Raw genomic sequence first — 27,857 nt, forward strand, 5'->3', positions numbered from 1 at the left:
CTTTGGGAAAGAACCATGGGCTGCACCAGATGATGTGTGGCATATTGGGGTCATTGATGATGAGTTGGTAGAGTTGATTATGCAATGTCTGTACTAGACCTGAGAGCTAAATGTGTGTGTGTGTGTGTGTGTGTGTGTGTGTGTGTGTGTGTGTGTGTGTGTGTGTGTTGGTCATAGGCGGAGGCAATGGGGGAGAGAGGGTGGACTATGGGAGGCCCTCGGGCTGACGCGGACCCGGAGGTCACCAGGTCGTCGTCAGGGGCGACGGTCGCCACGGGGCAGGGTTTCACTAAGATGTTCCTGACCAAGCTGCGGAGACATACCAGTCTGGAGGGGGCCAGTCCCTACCTGCGCATGAAGAGATGGAGACTGGACTGCAACCAGAGGGCAGCCAGCCTGGACATGAGAGGTGAGCAGGAGAGGAGAGAGGGATAGAGAGATAGAGGTTGGGAAGAGGAAAGAGAGAGTGTAGGAGAGAGAAATGGATGGGGGAAAGGTAGAGGAGAGAAGTAGATCATGTGTTGAGGAAAGAGTAACAGATAAAAAAGCATAAGGGAGAGAGAGAGAGAGAGAGAGAGAGACAGAGAAAGAGAAAGAGATAGAGACAGAGAGAGAGAAAGAGATAGAGAGAGAGAGAGAGAGAGAGGAAAGCCCAGAAGACATAATGAAGAGAAATAAGAAGAAGGAGCACATAGGTAGCAAGGTGTCATTATCAGCCATATAGATCACACCGTGTTTAATGCCATTATCAGCCATATAGAGATCACACTGTGTTTGGTGTCATTATCAACCATAGAGATCACACTGTTGTTTAAAGCTCTGAACTTGTCCACTAGATTAGCAATTGACAATAAAAGAGTACTATCCTACTTACTTACTTACTAGTGCATCGGTAGGGTTTTGTGTGCATGTGTATAGTGTATGGGACTTCACTTGCCTCTCCTTGTGTTTGCACTGAAAATGTCTGTGAAAATGTGATGTTCCAGACGTGTCCGTTATCAGCTTGTGGCAAATCTTGCACTCTGCGCCGCGCTTCTTCCTAAACGTCCTTTAGAAATGAATGTCTTGTGGTTCAAGAAACCAAATTAAATAATTGCGGATTGCTCACTCATCTTGTCCATTATCACAACCGGAGGCACTGGATGTAGTGTTATTGGCGTGGTGGAAACATCAAAGACAAGCACACAATTCAAGAACTAGTAGTCTTGGAGATGAGCAGGTGGTTTGATGCTCCGACCTGGTCTGGTGTAGGCGGCATTTTGTGCATTGCTAGACTGTACTTGAGGACCTTCTCTCAGACCCTCCCTAGCTTCATTCTCATCACCATCATGAAGGCTGGGGTCATCTTGATCATGATCAGGGCAGGGAGCTCTGTCTGGACGAAGGTGTCTCCTGTTCCTGCGATAGAGAGCGCCAGAGGATGTGATAACATCATAAGACCATGGTTCCTTTCTGATGTTCACTTGTCATTTATCCTCATGCGCACCCTCTCCCCCACCTGAAAGGATGACAATGGCGCTGCAGCCTTGTCATACTGCACCTTCTACTTCTGTTGATGTTGGCGGAGGGCTGTGTACACTCCTAAAGGTGTTGATGGTATCAGTACAGCGTTGCTGACCGGCAAGGTGGACCGCAGCACGCGGCCCATAAGAAGTTGAGCTGGTGAGTACCGTAGACCTGTGATAGGAGTATTTCTCAGGTGGAGGAGGGCAAGGTGGGGGTCATCACCTGACTGTAAGGCAGACGTCATCATGGATTTGACAGTGCGGATGGTGCGCTCTGCCATGCCATTCAACTGGGGAAAATGGGGGATAGAGTGAACTATGGTGAACGGCACAATCACACGTTTGTTAACCATGAGTAATCCCTCATTGACACAGAGAGTATGCCTTACAGGCCAATATGGTTGAGCCTGCAGCGGGACAGACTTCTTATGATCAGGTCACCCTGACCTGTGCAGAGTCAAGAGTAGCTGCATTTCAGCATCACTTGCAGTGGCTGTTTTCAGGAGCTGCATTATGCTACCCTGAAGTGGTGCACTCTCTGTAGAATATATGACTCTTTCATCACCAAGGTCACATTCGTCAGTTGTCTCTAAGTCATCAGGGTACGCCCTGGATAGAGTGTCAGCGATTAACATGTCTTTTCCAGGTGTGTACATGAGAGAGATGTCGTATCTTTGAATTTGAAGAAGCATCCTCTGTAATCGTGCGGGGGCCTTACCTATATTGTTTTGACAAAATTGCCTCTAGGGGCTTGTGGTCTGACTGGATTTTTACAGAAATGCCGTAAACTAATACTGGTGGAATTTCTTGAGAGCAAAGACTATAGCCAGTAACTCTTTTTCAATTTGTGCATAGTTTTGCTCTGCATCAGACAATGCCCTTGACGTATAGGCTACTGGCCGTTTGTCTTGCATGAAGCAGGCACCAAGTCCATCCTTGGAAGCATCAGCTTGAATTTCCACTGGGAGCTTGGGGTCAAAGAACCGCAGTAGTGGTGCTGTTGAGACAGCCGTTTTCAATGCCCTAAATGCAGCCTCTTGTTCTGGATGCCACTGCCATTCAACGTCCTTCCGGAGAAGCAGTCGTAACGGTGCGGTGAGTGTGGCCTCATTAGGTATGTACTGAGCCAGATACCTAGTCATGCCAAGTAGTCGCTGCAGGCTCTTTCGGTCAGAGGGTGGAGGCAACTGTTGGATGGCTGTGACTTTGGATTCATCTGGTCTGATCCCATCCGAACTGATGATGTGGCCAAGATATTTAACTTCATTAACCATGTATTGCACTTTGTCTTTGTTGAATTTGACATGGAGTTCTTTAGCTCTTTCCATCACCTGCTGGAGTATTTTGTCATGTTCCATTTTGTCTGCTGCAGCGATGATCATGTCATCTGCCACTATGAAGACACCATCAATGTTACCAAAGCTTTCGTAGTTGACCTGCTGGAACACTTCACTCGCTGATTTAATCCCAAAAGGCATACGATGGAAACGGTACCTTCCCCATGGAGTATTGAAGGTACAGAGGTCTGCAGACTCATCATCTAATCTGATCTGCCAATACCCATCACGCTCATCAAGGATAGTAAAAATCTTTTTACCAGCTAGTCTGCGCTGTATGTCTTCAGCAGTGGGTATGGAGAAGTGTTGGCTTAATATAGCTCTGTTGAGATCTCTGGGGTCAAGGCAGACCCTGAGAGACCCATTTTTCTTTTCAGTGATACATAAGCTGCTGACCCAGGCTATAGGCTTTGTGACTTTGCTGATCACACCCTTGCTTTCGAGGTCATCAATAGTCTCTTTCAGCTTGTCATGTACAGCATAAGGAATCTTCCTACACCCATGGATCACTGGGGGCACTGAGCGGTCAGTGTAGATGTGGTGTTGTCCCGGAAACTCACCGAGGCCTTTGAAAACCGAGGGATACCGTTTCAGCAGGTCATCTTTTGATGTTGGGGCAGCAGGGATTAGTGCCTCTACTTTCCTGATCAGGTCCAGTAGAGGTGTGTCAGATGCTGTGGTGACAAAGAAATCCAGGTGACACTGTTTATGTTGCGTCTGAACATGCAGCTTGACTTTTCCAGCTGGCCTGATCCTGGCACCACCATATGCTATTAGCACTGTGTCGGTCTTTTGGAGTTTCACAGGCACTGAGAGGGAGCTCACAATAGATTGAGGCAGAATGTTGGCTCCCGCGCCCGTGTCCATCTTAAATGCCACTATCTTGCCATCTATGTCAAGGTTGGTGTGTCATCCTGTGTCTATTTTCTGTGGTCTATGGTGTAATATGGATCCAATAAACAATGTGTCTACAGCTGCGCTGGTTTCATCACTATCAGTGTCTGTTTCAATTGGCGCCACTACTCTCCCTGAATGGTTCTTTTTTCCACATGTGTTGCAATATGCATTGTATGCAGGGCAGCTTCTTGGCCGATGTTGCCACCCACATTTGCTACATAACTGAGTGTGTTCTTTGATGGGTGTTTTATAAGCCTTGCGCTCTGTCCATGTATGTGGTTTGGAGTCCTTGCTCCTGATAACATCCACTTGCTCTGTTGATCTACTGGAAGCTATTGCAAGAGCCTGTGCACGCACTACTTCCTTTGCTCAACATAGATCTACAGCTTTAGTCAGGGACAATTCAGGGATGGACAGCAGTTTCTCACGTAGAGCAGTGTCAGTCACGCTAAACACTATTTTATCCTTTAGCATGAGATCTGCTGAGCTTCCAAATTCACAATTGTGAACTCTTGCTTTTAATTCAGTTACAAACTTGTCAATTCCTGCTTGTGCATTGTATGTGTGCGCCCAGAACTGATGACGCTCATAAACGGTGTTTTTCCGTGGCTCACAGTACTTTTGGAAGGCAGCTAACACATCTGAAAGCTTTTTGTCGTTCGCATCACCATACTCAATCGTGAGAGTGTTATAGACTTCTAGCCCATCTTCTCCGATACAGTGCAAAAAGACAGCAATTTTCCTTGCCTCTGACTTATCACAGAGTCCTGACGCCTCGAGGTAAACTTTGAGTCGCTGCTCCCATTTTCGCCAATTCTCAGCCAGGTTGCCGGTGAAGGACAGTGGTGTCGGCTGCGTGAACAACTCCATGGTTTTGCGTTACGCTAGTAGGCCTATCTGTATTTAACGATCTCTCGCCTTTGCTATGCTTCAGTTTGTTGAAGACAGCCACTTCTGGCACCATCTAGTGTTATTGGCGTGGTGGAAACATCAGAGACAAGCACACAATTCAAGAACAAGGCGACAGCCTGCTTCTTTACTTCATGTTCAACAATACACTACACTTTACATCCTTATACGTCACACGTATAACCATTCCAGCCAATCAGAGGCATTCACCATTAGACTATAACTTAAACAGGTAGCTGCTCATGCTACACTGGACTGCTGTCAGGCTACTTCAACTCTCTCCAGAGTAACTGCTGTGCCATTTGGACAAAGATTGCATCTTTCAAAACATTTGCACTGCGCAGCATAGCACCTTGGGATATATTTTAAAGCGAGTCAATATTATAATTTTTATTAAAATAAGAAGTTAAAATAAGAAGAGGCCAAGGCCAAGTAGGCCAAGACTGAGTCAAGACCAAGTAGTTTTGCTTTCAATTCCGAGACGAGACCGAGTACAGTAAGTACAAAATTATCCCAAGACCGGACTTGAGTACTACAACACTAGTATGGGTGACAGGTGTTGTGTATGTGTTGTTATGAGTATCAGGGTGTTATGGATTTGTGTTGTTATGGGTGACAGGGGTTGTGTATGTGTTGTTCTTGTTCTGACCATGATTATGTGTGTTTGTTTTGAGTGAGAGAGTCTATGTCTGTCTCTGTGTGTTTTGATGGTGTTAGATAACAAGCAGTTTGATGTAAGAACGTGTGTGTGTGAGTGTGTGTGTAGTGCTGTATAAAGAACGGCATTCGAGAAGAGTGATGTAATCCCTCTAACCCTTGTGTGTGTGTGTGTGTCTGTGTGTGTGTGGCTCGTTTCCTCCTATGGGGCTCCAACTGAGCCAAATCAGAGTCATATCAGAGCCAGATCAGAGCCATATCAGAGCCAGATCAGAGCCATATCAGAGCCAGATCAGAGCCAGATGGCTGGTGTCCGTCTGCCTTCCTGTCATGACGGATTTGTCCTTCTTTGCAACTCATTTGGTTTTATCTTTGGTTCTCTCTCTCCCCTAATCCCCCCCCCACACACACACACACACACACACACACACACACACACACACACACAAACCTATCTCCTGCTATCTATGGTTCTCCTAAGAGGAGGACATTACACACACACACACACACACACACACACATGATAACCTGTCTCCCTCTCCTGCTCTCTCTCAGGGTCTCCTAAGAGGAGGGCGTTCCAGAGGCAACGTGCAGCCAGTGAGACTCTTGATCACGAGGAGGCGGAGTCTCCTGCGGTGGGTGGGGACTTTCTGTGCTCCCTGGCCCCGCCTCTGCTCCCAGATCCCGCCTCCTGTCCCAGACGCCTCTCTGCCGGGTCCCTCCCCTCCCCAACTCTGGGCAGGTAGGTTGCCATGGCAACACCTCACCAACATGCCCTCGCAGTGTAAATGCCCTGACACAGCAACCCGATTATGGGCCGCCGGACGACGTCGGACAGTGACTCAAGTCAGTTTGGTGTGTTCCGTGCCATCGTCTGTCGGAAGGAGCTGTCGGCGTACATTTTGGCTGATTTGACTTGTCAAAGGACTTGTCAAATCAGCCAGTGGGCAGGACTCAATGACCAATCTGATTGGTGGAGTGCTAGCCCTTGATTAAACATAATTATCTCGGACTATGACCATTAGCCCTACATTCAAGTTATGAACCCATTTTCTACAAGCCACATGTCTTCCTAACATTCCAACATTGAAATTGTGTTTTTAAACGAAATAAATAAAGAGAAAAATAACTTTGTTTGTGATCTGTCACTGTCTCAGAAAATCTCTTGTGCACAACCACGTGTTCTCAAAGGTTCTAGATCCAGAGGTGGTTGATAATCTATCCTAACATATTTTTGCTAGAACTAGTAGACTACCACAAAGTTGCTCAACGTATGTTATTTCAGGTTAGTTTGCAACAATATACAAGTTTAACCAAAGTCCTTAGCTGCTACCTAGCTAGCGAACATCACTAGCCGTTCCCATTCACTTTCCGTTTACTGTGCTAACGTTATCTAGCTAGCTAGCTAGCCCCGTTAATGGGCAAAAATAAATTATTTCTTCCGTGTCCGAAAGAGTGTTTCATTGGCATCACACACAAGCAATGACAATAAAACAGTACACAATATATTGAAAAGACAAAGAGGTCCAGGGTGCTCAGGAAGTTCCAATCAGAAATTTGAAGGTGCTCTTTGGGTTCGGGAATCCAGTAGTAAATAGAAAAAAGGGGGTCCAAGGTACTCTTCTTCAAAAATATAAAAAGCCTTTATTTTATTTACACAATATATATTTAAGTATAAGTATAAGTATATATACTTTTTTTATCCCGTGAGGGAAATTTGGTCTCTGCATTTATCCCAATCTGTGAATTAGTGAAACACACTCAGCACACAGTGAAAACACAGTGAGGTGAAGCACACACTAATCCCGGCGCAGTGAGCTGCCTGCTACAACAGCGGCGCTCGGGGAGCAGTGAGGGGTTAGGTGCCTTGCTCAAGGGCACTTCAGCCGTGCCTACTGGTCGGGGTTCAAACCGCCAACCCTCCGGTTACCAGTAGGCCTTTGTATTTATATTTTCTTATTGCTTAATCAGATAAGTCTGAAACTAGTGCTATTTCGTTCCATTGGTGAATCCTTTTATGATTCATCTTGGTAACTAGACAATCATATAGCTCCGCCTGCTGTTATGGAGACTTATTAAGTTTCGCGAAAGCACAGAACGTACATGTACACTCAAGTCGGTGTCGCTTCAGTGTGTTCCGAGGCACTTTTCTCAGGAAGACGGAAGCCGACTGATCAGTCTGACTGCTTTTTCTGACGACGTTCTGCCGTCGGTTGGTGTGTCAGGGCCTTAACAGGCACAGCCAGCTCTGGCACAAATGCGGCTATGATGTGGCTCTGTTCTGGCACAAATGCGGCTATGATGTGGCTCTGTTCTGGCACAAATGCGGCTATGATGTGGCTCTGTTCTGGCACAGAGACGGTGGTTTTCTTTCCACAGTGCGCTACTTGCAGACTTGAGGACTGTTGAGTGACCAAAAGAGTAAACGTTGTGAAAAGAAAATAATGAATGTTATGAAAAGATAAGCGGGAACATTGTAAAAAAGAAAATACTGAACATTATTAAAAGAAAGAGTAAATGTTACGAACAGAACAAAGTAAATGTTACGGAACAAAGAGAGAACATTATGAAAAGAAAGGAAAATACAAAGAGTGAACATTATACTGTATGTAGGCCTACATAAAAGATTGAAAGTTATGTAAAGAAAAGAAAAGAAAGAATGTTATGAAATGCAAAGAGAGAATGTTATGAAGAGTTGAATGTTATGAATAGAAAATAGTAAATATTTTGAAGAGTGGAAAACAAACCTCTTTTTTCTTTCTCTGTCTTTCTCTCCCTTCTTTTTTTCTCTCTATCATTCTCTTTATTTCTCTCCCAATCTCTTTCTCTCTCCCTCTCTGTTTCAGGCTAGAGGTGGAAGCGGTGATGGAGCTCAGCTCAGGGGCAGAGCCTGAGTTGACCTTTGACCTCCCAGTGACCCTGACCATAAGGTCACACCCTGTGGGGGAGGAGAACGGGCTGGATGCGGGACACGAGGACGACGAGCTGGAAGACGAAGAGGAGGAGGCTGAGGATGAAGATCAGGAGGAAGAGGGAGGTGCGCTGGGAGCCTCTGGAGGAGGCGCAGCAGCAGGTGGAGGACAGGGTGGGCTCCGTGGCTGGGGGGGTCCGGGGGGGCTTCTGCGTCGGAGGACAGAGGGGGCTGCGGACGGTGGAGGTGACACAGCGGAGCCGACCCCATACCGTGACATCTGGAGTCTGCGCGCCTCCCTGGAGCAGTACGCCTCCTCCGACCTGAGCTCCAACGACCGCGACTCAACCCGCAGCGAAGCCGACAGCCTCTCATCACTAGGGGGTGCTGGGAAGGCAGGGGGAGGTGCAGCATCGGGAGCAGGGACAGGTTCGGGGACGGCTGCTATGATGTTCCAGTCGCAGGACATCGACGAGGAGCTCCCGTACGACGAGCCTCCAGCAGTGACGGAGCTCAGGGAGGAGGAAGAGGAGGAGGAGGACGAAGAGGAGGAGCGGCACAGAGAGAGGAGGCGGCGAGGAGGAAGAGGAGGAGGTGGGGGCGACAGCGTGGACTCGGAGCGAGGGGGCAGTGACGGGGAGGCGGGTGGCAGGAAGCTGCTGCAGATGGACAGCGGCTACGCCTCCATGGACGCTCCGCCCCTCGCGGGAGGAGGAGGTGGCGGAGGAGGGAAGACGGCGTCGGAGCGTCGGCGCTACTTCACCTGCACCGGGCGGAAGGGGACGGTATGTGAGAGCTTCGAGGCCCGCCTCCTGCAGGAGGATCCCGACGAGACGGAACTGGAACTGGAACTGGAGTCCGAGGAGAACCACGCCGATGTGGAACCCGAGAAGCTCTCGCTGGCGGCAGCCGCGCCCGTGGCCGTCATCCCCAAAGAGCCGCGGACCTTACCCATCGTCAAGTCCCCACTGGCCCAGAAGCCCTGGCTCTATCGTCGCCGTGACTACAGCATCGACGAGCGCACCGAGGCCCTCTTCAACGAGTTCCTGCGGCACGACCCGCGCCTGGACCCGCGTCCGCACCACCACCATTCGCGCTCCGCGCGCTCCTCCCGCCTGCACCTCCGTGCCCAGTGGCAGCACGCCAAGCAGCACAGCGACCCTGGGGGATCCGCCGCCTCAGCCACCGCCCGGCTCTCGCCCTCCCTGGAGCGCCTCCGCTGGGGGCCACTGAGGAGGGGGGAGAGTGCTGGCTACCCGCTGGACGCCTCAACGCCCACCGCCACCGCCCGCTACCAGCTCCACCACCACCACCATCACCACCACCACCTGCATGGGCCCCTGCCCCGTATCGCCAGTGCGGCTGACGAGGAGAATAGCGAGGGGGGAGAGGAGGGCACAGAGGAGCCCAAGAGCGCCTCAGGGAGCGTGGACGAGCAGGACACGCTGGAGCTGGAGGAGGAGCAGGTGGAGGTGAGGGGGGACAAGGTGGAGGACAACTGCAGCAACAATAACAGCAGCAGTAGCAGCAGCAGTGGTGGTGGTGACATCCGAAGCACAGTCATGCACTCGGAGCAAGGATATGAGAGCATGGAGGAGATGGGAGGTCTGAGCGTCATCCCCACTCCTGGTCCAGAGCATTGTGGGACCCTGGAGGACCCTGGGTTGCTGGCAGCCGATAAGATAGCTGCCAACCTGGAGGAGAGGCTGTACGGTGGCCTGCGAAGGACACACTGTGTCCAGGAGCAAACGGTGGTGGTTGCCTGCGTATCTTCAGATGACATGACCGAGTAGAGAGGCAAATTAGAAGAAAGACTCAGATTAGGATTGCGATTGGGATTGGGTTTTTGCTGGTATAGAGACTAGGACTTGGATTAGGGTTTGTTGGTGCTTGCCGGACTGCCACCCTGACCCTAACCCCACTCTGCCAGTCTCTTCATGACCCGTCACCCAACTACCCCCCTTCACACACCCGTGTGACGGAGCCCACAGCATGTGTCTGCCCTGACGGAGGCTGTGTTCAGAAACAGATCGGGCTCAGAACTTCCACATCTCCTCCTGACCTGGACTGTCCTCTCGAGACCGGAATGCTCTCCAGTCTGTCGGTCCGACCTGCTCCTCGCCCCTGGCTCTGTGCACAGCTCCAGGAGTACAGCAGGGTGTGGTGGCGTCCAGAAGGCCCCAACCTGTGCCCTCGCATGCTTCTGCATGGGCCGGCATGCTCTCGGCTCAGCAGAGGGAGACTGACTGCTACTGATGGCCATCTCTCACTGATGGTGTCCGGTCACTGATGGTGTTCGGTCACTGATGAGAGACTGTGTGTGGGCATCGGTCTCCTGTGTGGGCTGTTCCCTCATGCTGGCGTCCTTGCGCTGACCTCTCTGTGAAGTCATTGTGAAATGCACAGGAATGGGAGTGACTAAGGACAGAGATCAAATCCCCGCTACTCCCCGAAATGCCCCTGGAACCTCAGCCAGCCCCCAACAAACAAAAACAACAACAACAACACAGAGAGCTACTGAGTCTGGGCCGGATGAGCGCCACATCTGGGCCGGATCAGGGCGGAGTCCCACAGAGACTCACCTGCCCCCGTGGTTCTCACCTTTCTCCAGGGGGAGGGGGAGTAAATTAAAAAAATAACTAATGAAATCAAATCAACTAGACCCTGTACACTATGTAAAAAGTCCTCATCACCTCATCCCATATCATTCCCAAGTGAAGAAGTCAGGCTGCTCCAAGCGGATGCTGTTTTTGGGAAGAAGATGTAAGAGGAGAGAAAGGGGAGATCAGGACACACAGGGGCCAAGCTGATGGGGGTTGGGGGGCACGAGTATATCTAACAGTCCCCTGTGGTTTCATAGTCTAGATAAGACTACCCCTCGCAACAGGGTGCAGAATGTGGCTTACTTTTTCACAGAAGCTGGACATGGCATGCCCTAATTCCAGTTTAGTTAAGGTTTATGTAGTGGAGCCTACTGCATTATGGGAGGGCATTTGAGCTGTCCTCCAGAGCTAGAGTAACATGAGAAATGCCCCACGATGCTCCTGATTGTGATGGCTCAGCTTTCCCATGTATCTCTCCTGACATGATGCCCCTGCCTGCCCGCTGTGTGTGGTCAACAGTAGCCTCCTGTCAGCATGCTCACTGTGTGCATATCAGCATCATCTCTAGGAGTGTGCATCATGTAGATATCATTAAGACAAAAAAGAAAAACACACACATACACACACACACAGTCACACACATATACACAGTTGAAAACATTCTGCACTATAGACCTCTGAAGCCTACAAAAAAGAACCAAAACGGCCATCTTTGCCCATATAAGGAGATCCGGTTGTTAATTGAAGCTACCTACCTATGGCAAGTTGCATTGCAAGTTAGCTCTGGGGTAGCAAAAATCTAAGTGTGTCGCCTTCACATACTGGAGATCACGGTATCCACTCGAAGGCAGAGGACAAAAGTGTGTTTAGGAAAACGTCTGCATTTCAGACTTTTTCATCCCCGCGAGACTCAGGTGCGATAATTCAAAATCCCCATGTTATTTTCCCATAGGAAAAATCGCCAGATACTAGATGTCAAAGATGGCTGCTTTTTTGTAGGCAAACTTCAGAGGTCTGTTGCGAGGGAATTAAAGTCTGCTTGCTCTCTTCATTGTCAAACATTTGCCATTCTACATGTGAAGAGTTCAGATGCAAAACCTTCTAAATCTGTCTGACCACTTTTCTTTTAAATGAGCATTTAAATTCAGGCTCCTATAGGTTTTTGCCTATAAATCGATATTTCAGACCAGGAAGAGAGTGGTATTTAGTGGGTTTAGAAGTTAAATTATTTGATTAGCGTATACTATGTGTGGAGAGCATCCCCTCACCATCTTTATCTCATTTTTGACATAGGTGACATTTAGAGGCTTTTGCATCTGAACCCTTCATGTAGACAACCGGACATGTCTTTTGGAAGTGGGTTTGTAGGGTCTCATAAGAAGACCTTTACACACAAATATCAATCACTTCTGGTTTGTGGGGACTTTTATGAGTTTGTACTACATACAGAGTTCATTGCAATGCATTTATTTATTTGTTTATTTATTTTACGGTTGTTGGATTAATGTATGTAACATTTGCGTTTTGTGTTTTGCTACGTCATTGATGTCATTGGTCTAAAAATAATAATAATAATAATAATAATAATAATAAAAAGTCAAGAAGAAAATCAGCTTAAATTGTGTATGGAGTTGCACAACACAATTTAGATGCATGAGTTTCAATTGATTAGTGCCTCTCGGTAGTGTTGTGTTTCTCACTGCATGTCACATGAAATGGGTTTGAAAACATACCTGTTGTGCTTCCTGTCCATGTTGTCCATCAGCACTGGGAAACACTAGCGATAGCACGATGACATTAGCATCTGTAACATTATACTTAAGGATCTCTGACAGTTGAGGATCATGCATTGAACTGCACTGATTAGAGTCCATTAAAAGGCGATATGAGTGGCCTTTACCACTGACCTCACTGCAGCCAAGGTCAAGGAAATGAGATAAGGAGAGAGGAGGTGGTTGGGAAAGTAAGGGTGTCCCCAGCCCCACCAATAGAACACAGCCACAGCCCTCTGCTTTAACCTGCAATGGGTCTCCAACCTCTTGAGGCGTGCAGTACCAGAGCTCAGAGCTTTTAGAGGTTTGGTAAGGAAATGCCCACAAAGTATCACTTTGAAGATCAAGTATTACTGGTGTCCAAGTGCCCTGTCAGGTCCAAGTGCATTGCCCCGATCCCACCCCATCTCTCACTCGCTTCTCTTCACTGTTCTAAGTCAATAAAACAAAAAGACCCCAAAAATGACTTAAAGAACAAAATCAGACCGCATCAAGCAAGGCTGACGTGTGACTGCATAGAGGAGTAAAAGTTGACGATCATCCTCCCAAAATGTTCCATTCCACTGACTGCATGTTATGAGTGTCCTGACTATGGATCAGGGGCTTACCTGAATTAATATGTGTGTTGCGTTAACTAGCTTAGGTTACCCAATGCAGGACAAATGAGTGGCCCAACATCCCTAAAAATTACCAGTCACAAAACAACTACTTATATGTAGGAAATAGCGGTTTTCTCAGAAATCCAGTGTTGGCACCGTCACCCTCACCCTTGATGGTAAAAGCTTTTATCCCCTTTCACTGTTTCCTTTGTGGAGATTTAAATAGTCTGGAGAGAAGTAACACCGCATTGATTGCTCAAAAAAGCCTTGCTTCCCCATCTCAAACGCTGAGTGCCCTACTTCTGATAGGGAGGAGTGAAGCTCTGTCTGGTTTAAAAATGTATCATTTGAATTAGAGAGATAATGAAGGGACCAACTGATGTGTTTATTTTTGGTGTCTTTCTCATTTTTTTTCCCAGTGAAATAAAAGCAATGTACATGAAGAGTTTAAAAAAGTTGTACATGAGGATTCATAACTGAACACCATATTAGTTGCTTTTTCCTCAGGGCTGTTGTAGCCTTCGATTTCTAGACCTCTTCACATTTGTGTATGGGCATGATTATATCAGCTGGTCCACTGTCAGCTACAAGCTGCTGCTGATGTGCGTCAGAATTGGTGGTGACGTGTTTGTTTTCTGACCCCTCCACTGGCTCGTTCACTCCCTCGCTCAGGTGCACGTCATCTCAATTCATCCGGCGATTCCATCTCTGGCTGCTGATTGGCTGGCTGCCTCCATCATGCGCACGCACACACACGGTTACCGCAGCTACCACAAGAGGCCTGATTCCCCGGGGTTTCCCTGTCGTGCCATGCGAGCATTCCGAGTTCCACAGCTCATGGTTTGAGGCAGCTCCGCAATCCCGCGCCAGGGAGGCAGGTATGATCAAAAGGGAGCGTACCAGCGACTCTCCGCAGCAGCCTCAAAGCCACGCTAGATCAAAGTCAAGGTGAGTCAACAGCAGATATAATAATAATATTAATATAATATAAATAGACCAGGGTTCACTTCACTTACAAAAACACAACACAACAATTTGCTCTTCTCAGGGCTTTACCTTGAAATGAAGACAACACAATTTGGGTTGGTTGGGATGTGTTTTATATAAATAATAATTAAAAAATATTTATTGAAAAAAAAACAACAACAAAAAAAAACCCTAGATGGAAAAAGCCAAAACAATGAAGAGAAGAAAAAGCAGGTGACCGGGCCAGATGGTGTCGTTAAGCGTCTGAACTTTTTGTTTGTTGCTTTCAGTCCTTTAGTTGGAGAAGTTCCCTTTTCCACTGCTCCTTACAGCATGCAGTTAACACCGTATTGAAATCATCATCACCCACAGCCCAAACCCAGCATCAAAAGAAGAATTCACACCTTCTCAAAACTCTTTCCACTGTTTTTTTTATATATGTATCTCATACTCAATATAGCAATAGTTATTACTGTTGTTGTCATTCTTAACATGTCACAATAAAACGTCTGAGTGTCTTTAACTATGTATTCAATTACTGTAAAGAAAAAGGGTAACCTAGCAACTAAATCTGGCTGTTGAGAGTCCACCCGCATCGTCTCGAGAAGTTGCAGAAGAGAGAGAAGAGGAGAGAGAAAGAAAGAGGGGATAAAAAACAATGTTGTTGGGGGGTGGGGTGGTTGTACGGCAGGCACATCTCCTCTTTGTAGTTTCCCATTTGGGTCAGTCTCTTTAAAACAAAACCAAAAAGAAAATGACAGAAAAAAGGAGAAGAGGTTTTTTTTTCCTGGCATCCATTTTGGGTTCATTGTCCAGGGTGGCGATGGGGATGAGAGGGGAGCGGGCAGTCCAGGGTGGCGATGGGGATGAGAGGGGAGACGTGTCTGCTGGGTGTGGGAGGCCAACGCATGTGGAGACGGGAGAGAAAACCTGCAGCACAGGGGGAGAGACAAACGTCAGTCACACTATCTATGTCTACGAGTGAGAGAGTGTGTGTGTCTTTGTGAGTGAGTGAGTGAGTGAGAGTGTGTTTGTGTGCGTCTATGTCTAGGTGTGTATGTGCCTGCTTGTGTGAGTGTGTGTCTATGTGTGTCTTTATGTGTGTCTTTGTGAGTGAGTGTATTCAAGATAGCCAGATTTATGTATAATAGCCTGCAATAATAATACGTTTATGTTACTAGAAAGTCTAATTCCTTAATTGTAGGCTACCGTTTTATCCGTGAGCCTGGCTGCAATTGTCCTTTGAAGAATCCCACCTTGACTTTAAGAAACAGCGACAGTCTATGAATATAGGGGCGACACCAGAGTTTCCTCTTGTTTTCCGGACATTTTGATCCTTTTATCCTAATTATAGGATAAAATATAATTAATTAAAAATCCTATTATCGCTTTTTAGTTAGACAAGTCGAGGAAAACTGAAACAGGCTATGTAGCTTAAAGAATGGCATAATCAGGCTGTATAGAATGCAACATGTTCATTAGCCTAACTTAAACATGCTTAACTAGTATCAATTTAAAGATCTAGCCAGTCTCTATGCTGTTTTCATAGACAGCAAGAATCCGCTTTGTTCCTTGTTTTAAATAGGCTACGTTGTTTGTTGCTGCTACCCACATTATCTTCAGTGGTTCAACAGTTTCACTTGCGCAAATGCGCACACACATTGAATGAGCGCTCACACCACTACCCCCTAAATGCTATGCCTCTTTATTTGATAGCACTAAATGTACTATATGTTTAGTTTCTTTTTCTTTCGGTCAGCAGTTCAATGATACCATTCGATTGTGCAGCAAATTATCCGCGGACCAGCAATCTCCTCGTCGAGGAGGCCTTAACCCTGCAGATCATAGACAGAGAAAGCATGCTCTGGGAACTAGTGTTGTCACAATACCAAAATTATGACTTCGATACGATACCTGCCATAAATATCTCGATGCTCGATACTGAAACAATACCACGGCGAAATCCTAAAATATCACGAAAAGAAAGGACGCAGACCTCCTCCAAGTGTATAGAGTCATTTGTTTTGAATTTGGTGCACTTTTGTAGTGTCCAGGTCAATTCTGTGTTCTAAACTTCTTACATATTTATTTTTTATAGTCAGTAAAATAGGAATTTGTGTGTGATTAAGTCCTTTATTGTTTGTTATAGTTCAATTTACATTGTGTTGTGTTTTGGCAATTAAATACCTTTAAATAGCCAAAGTAGGCTATATCAAGGTTAGTTTTGAAATTACTGCATGCAAATCACTGAATGCTATGCAGAGGGGCCTAATCTTTAGGCCATCTGATGTAGGCTACTCTAGGCCTTCGCATGTTTATGGGATTTCTTTGACAGTTGCAAAGGGTACCAGTGTACAAGTACGACATTCCAACCAGGTCTTCGTCAGATAGGCCTATACCATTAGGCTACCTGTTGCAATATATATGTGTACATTATGTATATTTCTTTAATAACATTATTTGCTACCATGTAACAATAAGCCACTATTATTATTAGGACTCAACAAGCTTCAGTGGTAGGCTATTATATGCTGTGGGCTTTAATTAGCGCATTTCGGGTAGCCTATCTTACATCTGGGCAATAACTATTAAACAAATTGCAGTCTGCATGCCATATGACAAACATTACCAATAGTACTGACCGAATATTAAATAAATCGTTTGCAAGTTATATTAGCGTGAACATTGCGTTTTCATCAAGTTATATGTTCAGTCGTTATGTCTCGTCAAAATTCACTGATGAAGGAAGGTTCGCTTTATCCAAGAAAACCATACTCGTTTCAGTTAGGCTAGACTAAAACTGAAGAGATGAACTTGGCACTAATCATGTAGTGGTGTTTTCTATAGCCTACTCCTTAACCTGTCCTTCTTTGAACCCTTTAAAAATGTTGGGATATGTCTGCTGGGTGCTTAGCCAAGTTCTATGTTTAGCCTATTGCTTTTGAATGACTCTGAAACATATTTTACAAACGGGCCTCTGTGTACCTGATGGCTCGCCTTCACTATCCACGATGTATCCAAAATAGTTCCAGAATTCACTTAATCTTTTGTTGTATCTCTTTGTAGCCTTGCCTTTGCACGGGCTGACGCAGAGGTAAACCAGACCGTGAGGGAGGATGTTAGCACACTCTCAATGACCGCTCTGTAGAACTGTACCAAGATCCCCAACGTCACTGATTCTGACAGATACGCCTGACACTTTTTCTATGGTGGTGGTGGAGCTGACCAGACATCTGAGGCTTCAGGCGTAATTGATTTACCATCATCCATCGCGCCTGGCCTCTGAAAAAAGCTTTTAAGGCTAGTCTGCCTGGGCCTGGTCATGCTTGAACTCATTCATTCGTTGTTTAACAGACATTTTAAGCGTGCACTTTATTTGAAATGCAGCATAAAGTATGCGTGTTGCTTAATAACCTTTAAACGGTAGAGCCTGTGCCTTTAAATTAAAACATAGCCAAAGGATGTATTCTTGCTATTCTTATAGGCCTACATTTTAGGCTTATTCTCAAATTCAGATTGTGTTAGGAAGATGAAATTATTAGCCAATTTCAATCGGACAATTTGACCGGAGAGATTTAATTTTGTCGGACATTTCATTTTTTCCCCGGCCAATGTCCGGCAATTACCGGACAACAAAAACCCTGGGCGACACATTCCTATTATGCCCAGGGCGCAGGATTGCCTTGCGCCAGCCCTGCACGCACACATGCATGCACATCCACTAAGGATAAGTTATCTTCCTACTTCCTGTTTTAATGTCCAAGTGACAACAGAAGCACGCACACACACACACACAGTACTGACCGATAGGAGTTGTGTGTTGAGGCCGTGTGTGTGTGTGGCAGGCAGGGTGTGTGTGGCGGGTCATTGCTGCTTGCAGGTGGAGAGCTTGCGGATCTTGCTGGCCGTAGACAGGCCCTTGCGGGAGGGATTGGACGAGGAGCTGGACCTCCGCTCCGTCTTGGGCTTCAGCGTCGCCCCCTCCGTGCCGTTCACACACACAGCCTTAGACAAGTCCCGGCCTCGACCCGCCACCTCCTCGTCTCCGTCCTCTGCAACTTGCCCTGGATAGAGAGAGGGAGAGAGAGAGAGGGAGAGAGAGAGACGGAGAGAGAGAGGGGGAGAGAGAAAGAGAGCGCAAGAGAGAGATGCACACAAATGGTTTTATTGGGATCCAAACACAGCAACCTTACATGATTCAAATACTTTGAAAAGAGTAATTGGCGAGATGACAAGTTTACAAGGCTCACATACTCTTAAGGCCGTACACACAAAGTCCGATTTTTGAAAATGTTGATTTTGTGAAGAATAACACAAAAAAGTTTGCCATAAAAAAAGTACACACACAGTATAACAAAAGCAATGTGGTAGAAACAACACAAACTGTGTTGTCCCTATCTGGACATAGAGATGTGTTGAAAACCACAAGTTGTGTTATTTTCGACACATTCGTTTTAAGAGTGTACCTACTTTCAATCCATTACTATTAAATATTTCTTTTGAGAAGAAATACACATATGGCTACAGTGGTTAGAGGCTTAAGGCCATCTGCTATAGGCTATCCCTTCACATTCACAATAGCCTACTCCTAGATATACATATATTTATTATATTATATTTTTATTTTATTTATTATATTACCTGCTGACTGGTGTGAATTACTAGAGTATCCAGAGTTCTCTGGCAATGAGTAATGATGCATGTTACTTTTACCCCTTGCATCGCGAGGAACCAATCACATCGGTGTATCTGATATAGGTGGGCCTTGAGGCGAGCTAAACAGATGACAACAGCTGCAACGAATCAGTAAACATTGGTCGTAGTGTTATCCAATTGCGTCGAAGTCCAGAATCAGTCAGTAAACATTGCTTGTAGTGTGATCCAACTGCGTGCAGTGAGATTTTCAAATGCATGCTTGATGCCACCCCTTGGTGCCATTTTCATTATTCGTGGCCAGACCCTTAATCTTTCTTGATTACCAGGGTCTGGGTTTTCCAGGCTAGTGAATTACTGATTGCTTTCTAAGAATTGTACTTAGATTGGCTGCTAACAATCAAGAAGATGAATCTATATGCTGCAAAGAAAGGAAATTGAAACACCCATCACTGGGCTGCTCAAAATATTTAGCCTAGGTCCACTTTCAGAATTTCACATTTGGCCTTGGCAAAGGTTGGCGATCTCCGAGTGCCTTTTAGTCAACCGTAAACCAATTATCAGGACGAAATTCATTTTGGTGTGCAGATTAGTTTTGTATTGTTTTTTTTTTTTTACTATATCACCATCCAGAAAACCCTAGGTGAAACTTTAGCCCTGTATACACAATGTTGTGGATGAAATGTGCTGTTTTGGAGGCAATTCGTACTGACTTTAGCCTACTAATTGTGTTACAGTAGATGTGATATTCCTCGTACCCCGCTCCAGTAGGGAGATGTGCTCCAGAGGTGTATGCGTATGTTGTTCAGGTGTGCTTTGTAAGTGAGAGAGAGGCGTGTTTAAAAACTTCAGAAGACTGTGTGTGACGGATCGGCTTACATAGTTTGGATAGCTGCAGACAGAATAAATAGAAATCTGCAGTTTCTTCATGCTAATGTAATAGAGCGACACACACACACACACACACACACACACACACAGAACCATTGTGCTGCGAGCAGCGTTTGATGTAATGGGTGAGGTGAGGCCTCACATCTCTCTATATTTGTCCTTCACTGCTTTCCTGATGATCTGCCCCTTTCATGCCTGGTTTGTTTTGCTCAATCAGTCTCGCCATCTCAGTCTCAGGTTCCAGAACAATCCAAACCCTTGACTGACACAGGAGACCTGATCACCTTTCCTGCCTGATGCACACTGGCGCGTATGCTATCCTGCAGAAGATAGCCCTTAATGTCCACATACTATCCTGCAGAGGATAGCCCTGCTTAATGTCCACAAACTATCCTGCAGAGGATAGCCCTGCTTAATGTCCACATACTATCCTGCAGAGGATAGTCCTAGTCCTTAATGTCCACATACTATCCTGCAGAGATGACTGGATTCCCTTCAATATTTTTCTCCAAGTTAGACTAAGCTAAGCTAAATTTAAATATTTTAATAGGCCTTTTATATAATTTATGTGCATCTATTGTCCCATATGCAGCACAGCAAATTAAAGTTAATCCACTACTTTACATTTTGCATACCAGTTGTATCTAAACCAACCAAAGCTTGACTGAAACATTGTAAAACCATCGACTTGTTTTAAATTAATTAAGAGACAGGTCCTCCTCGCATGACCCTGCTGAAAACTGCTGGTTTCATCTCAAGCACGCACGTATTATGAATGCACGTTTTTTTTATGTATCCAGAAGCCAGTCGCCGACATTCAAAAATTATGTGGTTATATTTCACAGCTTTTGCGAAGTAGGCCTAGTGGGAAACGCTGGCAAGCAAGCTGCTGACAGATATTACAGGTATTATAACTTAGACAGATATGTTCTTCCCTAGGCTAGGCCAGCAACACACGCTGGAAAAATGCAAACAGATCAACCTAACATGTACAGTATTTCCTCCTAAATTGCGAAAATGTTTGTTTTCTTTTTCTATCAGTCCGTGGTTCCTTCATAAATTGTGCAGCAAATTATCAGAAGAGTGACAAAAGCACTGGACGTGAAGACTGCTGGTCAAATTATGCGCATAGTTTGTGAAACAATGCTGCGTCCGAGCAAAGATTCTAGATGCCAAGCGCAACTCCAAAAAGGAGGACAAATGAGCGTCCGGCTTGAGGCTGCGCCGGACACCGGACAGGGCTTTTAAAATACATATGTCCGGCCTAAACTCGAACGTATGGCCAACCTATCGCTAACTGGCTTACCCACTCTTTCTCCCGCTCATTCTACCGCTCATGTAGGCTACCTGCGTATCTCTCAGGCCTTGGCTACACCACGAAAATGTCAGGCATATTTGTACATGCTGTATTATTACCGTTTTCACACCTTTCCACACCCATGAAAAACATCTTCACTCTGCAACCACTACACTTCCTCCCGTAGCCTTATAGTAACTTATACAATTGCTTTTTAAATACACGAAACCGGATGGAGACACTTGCTCTCTTGCTCTCGCTGGCGGTCCCATACGCAAATTTAATACCTCCCTTTTGAAAATTCAAGACATCCCAGACAATTTAAGACGCTTTTAGGCCTTAAAAACCGAAAGTTGTATTTAATACTTTTTAAGACTTTTTAAGGATCAGCGGGAACCCTGTTTCCCCATGCATATGAACGCACCATAGGTTTCCTTTATGTCTAGCAGCCTATGCCGATTGCTTTAGGCATGTGATTGACATTTGTGCAGGGTAGAAATTCGACTGAAATTGCATTAAATCAGGTTGTTTTAACTAATATTAGACTGCAAGATGGAGTTTTGTCCACTACATTTAAGTTCCCTGTAGACTAACTTGCCATATTAAAAATTCCCAGTTTATTACCATTAATTCCCGCTTATTCCTGTTAATTCCCATATATTCCCGTTAATTCCCATGGAAAGTTTCCAACTTTTTAAATTCCCGGAATTTTGCAACCCTAGTCCTGCTTAATGTACACATGATATCCTGCATATGGTGGTCCTTAATGTACACATGCTATCCTGCAGAGGATAGTCCTGCTTAATGTACACATGCTATCCTGCAGAGGATAGCCCTTAATGTACACATGCTATCCTGCAGAGTATAGGCCTGCTTAATGTACACAATATACAAGGCACAGAACTTAACCTAAAGGTTGCTGTCTTTTAATACACACTGGAACTATGTGAAGTTTAATATGAGAATGTGTAAAGCTCCAGACGTACACAGATAACGGGTTCTGCATCAGGCCCTGTCTGGAAACACTGCTGCATCAGGCCCTGTCTGGAAACACTGCTGCATCAGGCCCTGTCTGGAAACACTGCTGCATCAAGTCCTGTCTGGAAACACTGCTGCATCAGGCCCTGTCTGGAAACACTGCTGCATGCTGGTCTGGACTTCCTGCTGAAGGTAGGAGGGTGGGATGTAGGGGAGAGTGGGAGGGAAAGGGGGTTGTGACTACCCTGGCTAGCCTCTGTCTGTCTGCCTGTCTGTGTAATCACTGGGCAGCTCCTACTTGATGGGAAATCAGAGCAAAGACACACAAAGAATCACTGCACTGGTTGCACTGCACTGGCTCCAGAACACATGACTACACTGGCTCCAGAACGCATGACTGCACTGGCTCTAGAACACATCAGGGTTTCCCGCAGCACTTTGCAGTCAAGGCGGCCGCCTTGGCAAAACAGGCCTGCCGCCTTAACTTGCCTACGTCGTAAAAAAAAAAAAAGTAGTCCACCGTGTTACTCTGTCCTGTTTTCTCCCTTTCATTCCAAACCGTGACCAACGCCAGTCTCCCTTCTCCGCAGAACGCATTAAAAAAATAAGAAACGTGCCATGAATCGAAAAATAATCAGTTTTTATAATCTTTATGTATGTGATATGCCTCCGAATCAGAGCTAGTGAACGGAGCTGAGCGGTGCAAATATCCCGCTCCTTGCTCTCAAGAATCAGTGAAAATCACAAACAGCCACAGCTCCGTTTAATTGTCAGGTGTGATTAACCCATTTTTACTACCTTAGTCATAAGGATTTATTCTGGTCATTGTAAGTGCCACACACACATATTACATATTGTTTTTTTCAGCAGAGTCTAGGCTATCCAGATCTGCAATCATTTCATGTATTAGTATTAGCTTGATTTTTTTAAAAAGAATTAAAATATAAAAAGCATATTATAAAAATTCTTATATTTTGACATGTATCTCACCACAGCAAGCTCATAGCTCTACATGCATTTCATGTGTGTGTAGGGCAGACTGTCCTGAATCGGGCAATATAATTGCCATGTTGGAGGGATACTCTGGGGCTGAGCCATTTACAGAAATATGTGGTGTGTGATTTATGGAAATACATGCCATTTTTTATTTAGTGATGAAAAATTACCTTTCTGCGCTCCATATCTGTGACACGAACTTATCTGACCTGACTTGACCCGAGTTTGCGTGTTAGCATGTGTGCCTATGGTATGCAGTCATAATGATTCTCAACTTTTTACTGCATTGCCATGAACAAAGTAAAGGCAAAAAAGGTGTTTCTTTGTTGAACAAATTGGGATGCAATGTGAGCCTTGAACTGGATGCCATGTAGAAATTTGCTATCTCAAAACCGGATTATGAACATGCTTTGCCATAGAGAAACACACGATGGCGTTGGATTATAAACATATGCTTTGCCACAAAAACGTGGGGTAAGTCCAGGTATATGAAGTTATTATTTTGCTGTAACTTCGTCTGTTTTATAACCCAGAAGGATGTACTTGGTATCAAATGATAGCTCTGTGTCTCCTCTTTCATCTGACATGCGTGGCATACAGTGGGCAGTGCTTCGACTTGGCCAGCTTCACTCGCGGTCCGCGCGTGGGATCACGCGGTATCACGCGACTTTAATTTGTATTTTCCCAGTGTGACGCTGCAACAACCCAAACAACCGGTAGATGGCTCAAGTGAGCAGGATGTCTCGTAAAAAGAAATGGAGCCTGGAAAACCCTACACAGACTTCACTACAAACCTTAGCAGACTAGTTTAGAAATAATTTAATAGCCAGAAATATGCCTGCCCTGCCCTAATAAAGAAATATTTGGTTAACTGCGAAAGTGAATCCCGTTTTGCCGTGAGAAGAAACATGGGACAAATTAAACATTCTGGTTTTCTCCGAAGTGCAACGATGATAGACAGACATCATTTGGACAAAATATAGAGCATATTAACCTCCGTTGCTCAGCCAAATGCCTTCCTGTTACGCCCTGTTATCACGGAGTTACAGGCTATAAACGATTTTTGATGGTCACAAGTTTACTTCATTAGCGGTTTATTTTTTTGATTATTAAAGAGTGTTTTTCATTTAAAGGTTTGACTTTGTGCTTATTCAGTAGAGCATTTAGTGCTCTTCCCAATCCCGGACGCTCACATTGCATGTTTGTTTGTAATGGATGCAACCACAGATACGCTTTTGTCATAGGGCCGATACCGTGGATGCTCCGTCTCTCGGCACCCACTGAAAACATCGAGCACCCACGTGTGACCGCTTACAGTCCCGCTAAATTTACATTAATTTAAAATCAAACATCGCAGTTTATGTTAAATTTAGCATCTCTCATAATGTGATTGGATATGTTGCTGTCAATTCCCTATTTCATATACTAACCACCAATGAGAGCGTCTCTCGTATGAAAATTCCTGACACTTCCCACCTGAAGAATTAACATAAAGGCTTTTGTCGGGTCTTCAGCCCCAATGTTTAAAATGTATACAGCCCTGAATATCATTTTAAAAGTAGTCTGACAAAGCTTATTGTTTTGTGACACAGCTAAACACTGGTACCTCATAGAACGCCTATAACATAGACTAGGTGGTCGTGAACTCACAAAAAAGTAAGCAGATAGAAAGAACTCACGCAAATCTAGCCTACAACACGCAGACAGCTTTATGCGGGGGGGAGAGATGACGCCAAGACTGTGCCTTATGATTGTTGCCTTCTGATGGTATCTTGCTAATTCACTGAACTGCATTAGGTGACACAAATAGTATTGCCTTTATCTTATAACTCCTTGTCTGAGTTTAACTACCAGGCCTATGGTTTTAAAAGTCAGATGTTCCCTGACAAAGACATTCAAAAATTAAGAATGTTTATTGACTTGAAAAATACACTAATTTTGCAAACTCCCTTCATTCAACCCTTGAAGACATCAGGCGGTCTGGTGCGCTTATGTAGATCGTTTCGTACCATTTAATTTCTCAGAATTTAGGTCTACTAGGCCTACAATAACGTCATCACCAAATACATCTTTTATTTTTAGTTGATCAACCACAAAGAGTAGCATATGCCTACTGTGCACAGTGCACTGACGACTGTAGCAGCCCAACGTAACCAGTTGTTGTAGATGAGAGGCAACCCCTTGTTTCAGATAGCCTGGACAACATGTTACCTGGGTGTTGCCTACATTATTAATTAATGGTAGCCTACAATAGTTAATTGATTCAACGTGATTAGTTGGCTCAAAGAGTAGGGAATCAGGATGGAGAGAGTCACGCTGCGGTGTTGCTTTTGCAGGATCGAATCCAGTTTAATGCTAGTTTTCAAAACATATGTTTTTACATGTCTTTTGTCCGAAAGTGGCTGTAATGTAGCCGGCCATGGCGTATGAAAAGCGACTTCAAACCGCCTAAAACAACTTGTTTGTGAATGTCTGACAACTGCTGCAGCGCATGCACGCGCAAGGAAACCAGTAGGTGGAGAAACCAGAAGGCACACAACACCGGAACGATTTTAAGGCTATTTCACATAGCACCATTGAGTAGCCTATTTCACACGCATTATAGCGACCCCCACTCACCGGGGTTAGTGGAAGGTGTTAATAGACGACATGAGCCTACAGTGGACTAGGGCTGTCAAAATTGCTCAAAAAATGACGTTCAATATCCCTCTAAAATAAACACATGTATTCGAATATATTGGAATATCTAGGCTATATTATTTGCGCATTATGTCAGTGATGCGCATCATGTCATCTGTTTTTAACTTTTTGTATGGTTATTGCTTGACAGGGGGGGATCCCAAGCAGCTTTCAGCCATAAGGCATTTCCTAATTCACCTGACACTGATATTCAAAATGTTGAAACTATTTCGGCATAGCCTATAAGCAGTTTAATTAAATGTAATGTTAGTTGTAAACAAACGGGCTACTTGGTGAGGCTTGGCCTCACAGATGCGCTCGTGCCTTAAATGGCAATACAAATCTTCACGATAGGCCTATTAACTGACCGCCCGATTCACGTTGGCTGGGGGCAGGGGGGCCATCAGACATTTGTTCCCAAGGGTCTATGAATTGTTAACCCGCCCTGCCCCCAACTTAACGCAACTTTCCACCTCTGAGATAGCTGAAAAGAAGTCTAGAGGACTCCTAACTCACTAGACCTACTTACTGTAGGCTGCGCAAACCACAAGCCTGCATTCGAGGCAGGCCTTCTGTTGAAGAATTTTATATAAATCCCGCTAACAGTAATCCTCCTACCCCCCCCTACCACAGCTGTGGATAGTGTGGCATGCTCACGCTTTATGTCTCCTTCTTGCAAACTAGGCCTATAGCCCAACCATTTACGTCTTCAAAAAATAACAACTTGCCAGATATGCCTTCATAAATTTGGGCTTCATTCAGCATTTTGTTCTTCCACGGGAAATTACTCTTCTACATTTGCTGCCTGCTGCATCCTTTCTGTTTGTATTGTTTAGAAAATGTTTGACGTCTTGAGTTAATGCATTAAACATTGTTTGCTGGTAACCAGCCACAAATAGCCTACAGATTCTTGCGTGCGTTCTCTCCAAAAAATGTGCCCGTTCTATAGGCTATCCAAGTGCATAATTCTGCGGCATAAAGCAGATGTATTTGTGTATTGTACAGACTAACAACTGGTCGGGACTCGAACCGGCAACCCTCCGGTTACAAGTCCAGAGTGCTAACCAGTGGGCCACGGCTGCCCTAAACATGGAGAAAGCAACAATGTCTGAGCGTGCGGAGGGGAGCCTCTTGGTTAGTAAAAGAAAAAGTAGTAGCTCGATAATTTGGAGATGGTTTGGATACACATTTTTAGATGAGCAACAAAACCACGCTATATGTATGGAGTGCCATAAGCACGTTTCAGCCATTGTAAAGCAATTTACAAAAGATTCACTGAACAAAAATGTTGATGTGGTACATAAAAATTTAGTTAAAAATGTGGAGAATGCAATGCAATCAAGCATTTTGGGCGATGCGGAGTGACAAGCCGGCAGCAGATTAAATGCCCACGAGAGAGAAAAACATGCGCAAGACGTGCACAGACCGGTTTTAATAGGACGGGCAGACCAAAGCTGCAGCAAGCAGGTGATATTTAGACATTTATTTCACAAAATCCAAGACCAAGAACAGACAGATATAACTGGACACAGAGTCCAAAAATATTGAGAATTCTATAGGGAATGTTAATGAAGACGAAGGAGTGAATAGTGGCAAGAGGCAAGCCGAAGGCTGCTGACGAGTGCCCGCGCTAATTGTGAAGCAATTTACAAAAGATTCACTGAACAAAAATGCTGATGTGGTACATGAAAATGTAGCTAAAAATGTGGAGAATGCAATACAATCAAGCATTTTGGACGATATATTGGCACAAGCTAGCAGCAGAACAATTGCTTGGCTGGCCACCTCCGAGACGGCGAGAGAAAAAAATATGCGCATAGCCACACATTCCCACACATGTTACAGCGCTGTCTGATAACGTTAATCTAATAATGGAGCGGCCTGAATGCGGGACTATTGACTGGACGCACCAACTGAAAGTCATTTCTGTAAATGTACATACTGCGTACTTCTTATGGTCATCTGTGATTTTTGTGTGTACCCTGTGTGTGTCTTTGGTCTGTATGCAGTGTATCCATTGTTTATCCTTGAATGATTAGAATTCAATGAAAGCCTGTCTAGATGCCTTTTGCCCATCACCAGGTGTGAAATGTTAATGTTTGTAGAACAGCATGTGTCCAAGCCTCTGAAGGACTTCCCAGGAAAGGGGGTAGTTTTAATTAAAAGACAATAGAAGCTGACCAGACCTGATGAAGGCCTAATCCTCA

At 45.2% G+C, this 27,857-nt stretch overlaps 2 protein-coding genes across 4 annotated transcripts in view; one reads left to right on the forward strand and one right to left on the reverse strand.

The window, feature by feature from the left end:
- The window catches only part of LOC125292263 (voltage-dependent calcium channel beta subunit-associated regulatory protein-like), a 35,202-nt gene extending 23,181 nt beyond the window's left edge, over window positions 1-12,021 (forward strand). The window contains exons 8-10 of the mRNA XM_048239480.1: window positions 178-409; window positions 5,861-6,047; window positions 8,152-12,021. Of these exons, the coding sequence (XP_048095437.1) occupies window positions 178-409; window positions 5,861-6,047; window positions 8,152-10,009 (2,277 nt within the window). The 3' untranslated portion in view covers window positions 10,010-12,021. The remainder of the gene's footprint in view (window positions 1-177; window positions 410-5,860; window positions 6,048-8,151) is intronic.
- Window positions 12,022-14,267: 2,246 nt separating this feature from the next.
- Window positions 14,268-27,857, reverse strand: part of stk11 (serine/threonine kinase 11) — a 48,718-nt gene continuing 35,128 nt past the window's right edge. For 2 of the 3 annotated variants that reach the window (XM_048239492.1, XM_048239498.1), the window contains exons 10-11: window positions 17,961-18,220; window positions 14,268-15,086 (exon numbers count right to left, since the gene is read on the reverse strand). In XM_048239492.1, the coding sequence (XP_048095449.1) occupies window positions 18,021-18,220 (200 nt within the window). In that variant the 3' untranslated portion in view covers window positions 14,268-15,086; window positions 17,961-18,020. Of the gene's footprint in view, window positions 15,087-17,960; window positions 18,221-21,983; window positions 22,162-27,857 lie in introns of those variants that run through there. The other variant, XM_048239505.1, reaches the window with a different exon arrangement.

This window comes from Alosa alosa, chromosome 1, assembly GCF_017589495.1.
Source record: "Alosa alosa isolate M-15738 ecotype Scorff River chromosome 1, AALO_Geno_1.1, whole genome shotgun sequence".
NCBI lineage: Eukaryota > Metazoa > Chordata > Actinopteri > Clupeiformes > Clupeidae > Alosa > Alosa alosa.